This window comes from Phaethon lepturus, unplaced genomic scaffold (assembly GCF_000687285.1).
Source record: "Phaethon lepturus isolate BGI_N335 unplaced genomic scaffold, ASM68728v1 scaffold38694, whole genome shotgun sequence".
Classification (NCBI taxonomy): Eukaryota; Metazoa; Chordata; class Aves; order Phaethontiformes; family Phaethontidae; genus Phaethon; species Phaethon lepturus.
The window spans coordinates 1-3,412 of NW_010534697.1; the positions used below are offsets into that span (position 1 = coordinate 1).

The window sequence follows — 3,412 nt, forward strand, 5'->3', positions numbered from 1 at the left end:
TGGGCTGGCCTCCTGCCCCATCCGGTAGCCGACAGCAGAGCAGGGTGCAGCATACTGGGTTCTGGGGCAGGAGTTGGGGGAGAACCAGGCTCACCCTCTTGTCGATGGCTGTTCTCTCCCTCCAGGTGAAGGAGAACAACTACCGGGGCCATGGGGACAGCGTGGATCAGCTCTGCTGGCACCCCAGCAACCCTGACCTCTTTGTTACAGCGTCCGGGGACAAAACCATCCGCATCTGGGATGTCCGCACTACCAAGTGCATTGCCACTGTCAATACCAAAGGTGAGTCCCTGCCTTCCCAGGAGAGCTGCTGGGTCCTGGTAGGATCTCAGCTGTGTGGGACCCATCTGCAGTGGCACAATGCTTTGGACCCTTCAGGGCATCGTTGCTGACTGCTTTTATATTTGTGTTGCACTCATATGCAAGCAGTGAACATGAAGGCTGATTTACTCTGGTGTCAGGACTGGAAAAACTACTGAATACAATGCTGGCTGTTAAAATGTCCTGTGTCTCTGCAGTCTGTGGGCTGCAAGGCTGGGGACTGGGGAAGAGCATGTTTGCAGAGAGCCATGGTTGGAAGTAAAAGGTTGCGTGGATTCAGAAAACAATTATTTGAATTCATGTGCTGGTTAACCCAGATACCATCTCTGCCCTTGGAAATCTCCAATTTTGAGTTGTTGGGGCTGGGAATGGCATTGTAAGATGTCATAACTGCAACCTGCCTTCTTATCTTCATTCATAGGTATTTATTGTTGGCTTCTGCTTTATCTGGATCTCAAAGATCACTGCATTCAGAGGATCTTTGAGTTGACCTTGTTTGGGGGTTGCTGTGGTCCCATTTTGGCTGAAATGGGAAGGGCAGTGATGTAGTCATGTTGGCTTGAAGCTGCAGTTCTCTTCAGTTTGATTTTTCAGTAACTGTACGTATTTGCTGGACAGCTACTGTACAGGGTTTGTGTGTTAGACTGCAGACCTGGCAGTCTTTTCCATTTGGGAGTGGTTTGGAGTTAGTGGAGCAGATTGTGGCCTGGAATCAGGAATAAAAGCTGCCTGTCTGCTTAACTGGTGGCTGCTGTGGATTGTTGGGTGGAAACGGGACCTGCTGTCTTCCTGTCCCTGCAGGGGAGAATATCAACATCTGTTGGAGCCCTGATGGACAGACCATTGCAGTGGGGAACAAGGATGATGTGGTCACTTTCATTGATGCCAAGACCCATCGCTCCAAAGCTGAGGAACAGTTTAAGTTTGAGGTGAATGAGATCTCCTGGAACAACGATAACAACATGTTCTTCCTCACTAACGGTAACGGCTGCATCAACATCCTCAGGTAGGTGCTCGTGGCAGCAGGTGGGCAGAGTAGCTGGACTGGCTGCGGCAGATGTCAGTCTGCAAGCCCCTTTGCTGCTCTTGGGGAACCCAGGTCTCACACCCCAGCGATTCCCGGCCCTCTGGTGGGAACAAACTTGCCTGGAGCTCAGGTTGCCCCAGTTCTGGGCTGGGTTCCCCGAGAGCGACCCTGATGCTTTGTCTCATTCACTTGGCCCACAAGATTTCCAAGAGTGTGGCCCTGCACCAGTTTGGTTTGCTCACAGTCCCAGTGTGCCTCAAGTCTTCCCTGCTTGTATATGAGCCCTATGCTTCTCTCACTGCTTCCTGCCCTCTCCCTTCATCTCTACAGCTACCCAGAGCTGAAACCCATTCAGTCCATCAATGCCCATCCTTCAAACTGCATCTGCATCAAGTTTGATCCCATGGGGAAGTACTTTGCCACAGGCAGTGCTGATGCATTAGTGAGCCTCTGGGATGTGGATGAACTGGTGTGTGTGAGGTGCTTCTCGAGGTAGGTAGTGCTGTCCCGAAGACGTTTGCCTCCCCTCTCCGGTGACCATATGGAAGAGGGCTCACTGTCTGCTTCATTCTGCTGCAGGCTTGACTGGCCTGTGCGAACACTGAGCTTTAGCCATGATGGGAAGATGCTGGCGTCAGCATCAGAAGATCACTTCATTGACATTGCAGAGGTGGAGACAGGTAACAGTTTCATTTTGGGGAACAGCAAGGAGGGAATCAGATGGAGAGGTGCTGGTGGAGCTGGGAGAATCTGTCTGCTAAGGAAGAGCTTGGCTGTTCAGAGCAGAGCGCCGTGAGGGGGAGCCTCTGCCTCGTTAGTCTGTGGTAGACATGCATGTCATGTCTGTGCCTTGTCACCAGGTGATTAAAAGGCGCTGAAGCTGTGTTTTCTGTGCCCTGCGTGGGAGAGAAGCAGCAGGTGCTTGGCTCTGGTGTGCGCTACGGTGCAGCATGCAGTGGAGGGCTGGAGGCTCTCCAGGCTGATGTGGCCCCTTTTCCATGCAGGAGAGAAGCTCTGGGAGGTGCAGTGTGAGTCCCCCACCTTCACAGTGGCCTGGCACCCGAAGAGGCCACTGTTGGCCTTTGCCTGTGACGACAAAGATGGCAAATACGACAGCAGCCGGGAGGCAGGCACCGTCAAGCTCTTCGGGCTCCCCAATGACTCCTAATGAAACCGCACCACGGAAGGCAATGCTCCCCTGCTCTCGGGGATGGGAGAGTGGTTAGTTAGTGTAGGTCGGGGCAAGGAGATGGCTCTGGTCCTTGCCTGCTTGGCAGTGCTGCGACCTTTGGCTCCGCTCTGTGTGTACTGCTCTTGGGAGCATTTGTAAAAAAGCAGCTTTTGTGCTGGGGAGGATGGGGGCGATGCTAGCAGGGGCCCCCTTGCTGTCTGAGGGCTGCCGCCTCCTCTCTGGGGCATGGAGGGCTTGTTCCAAAGGCAGGTGGCCAAAGAAACATCAATCACTGAAGGTGACTGCTGAGTAGCCTCCCCTGAGAGAAGCTCTGCTCTGGACAGGCTCCCCAGCAGTGGTAAGCTACGTGACCTTGTCCCCAGCGGCCTGGTGGTGAGAGCAGCCCTGGGAGCACAGCCTGCCCCTTCCCCTCCCAAACATCCTGTGTCCCTTTCCCGCAGTGGGGCAGCGAGGGGAGGGTGGTGGGATGCAAGCTGGGGGATGTTTCCCCCGCTGGGCCTTTTTTTTTTTTTTCTTTTTTTTTTTTTTTTTTATGTGTGGTTGTTTTTTCTAATTTTGATAAATCCAGTTCTGTAATGCAGGTGCATCTGGCTGCTGTGGGGGCAGAAGGGGATGCTGAGCTGCTCTCCTGCGAGAGCTTTCCCTTCCCCTGCCTCCTTCCCCTTGGCCATGGCTAGGGCCTGGCTGAGGGGTCTTATGTCGAGGGGCTGTCCCCCGTGTCCCCCCACGCTGTCCCCGTCTCCTGTCCTGCGCTGTCCGCCCACCAGGGGGCGCTGCGCCCCCACACCGGGGTCACGCGCCACCAGGGACACGGCGCGGAGGATGAGGACAGCCGCAGGGACCCGTCCCAGCCCCGCGACGGCGCTCCCACC

At 54.9% G+C, this 3,412-nt stretch overlaps 1 protein-coding gene across 1 annotated transcript; it reads left to right on the forward strand.

Annotated features, from left to right (window-relative positions):
• Positions 1-125: 125 nt before the first annotated feature.
• Positions 126-2,765, forward strand: THOC3 (THO complex 3; the record flags this gene model as incomplete). The annotated part of the gene is made up of 5 exons (XM_010285602.1): positions 126-282; positions 1,123-1,327; positions 1,679-1,840; positions 1,928-2,028; positions 2,353-2,765. Coding segments are annotated over 5 exons (789 nt in total), but the record flags the coding sequence as incomplete, so codon positions are not given.
• Positions 2,766-3,412: the final 647 nt, after the last annotated feature.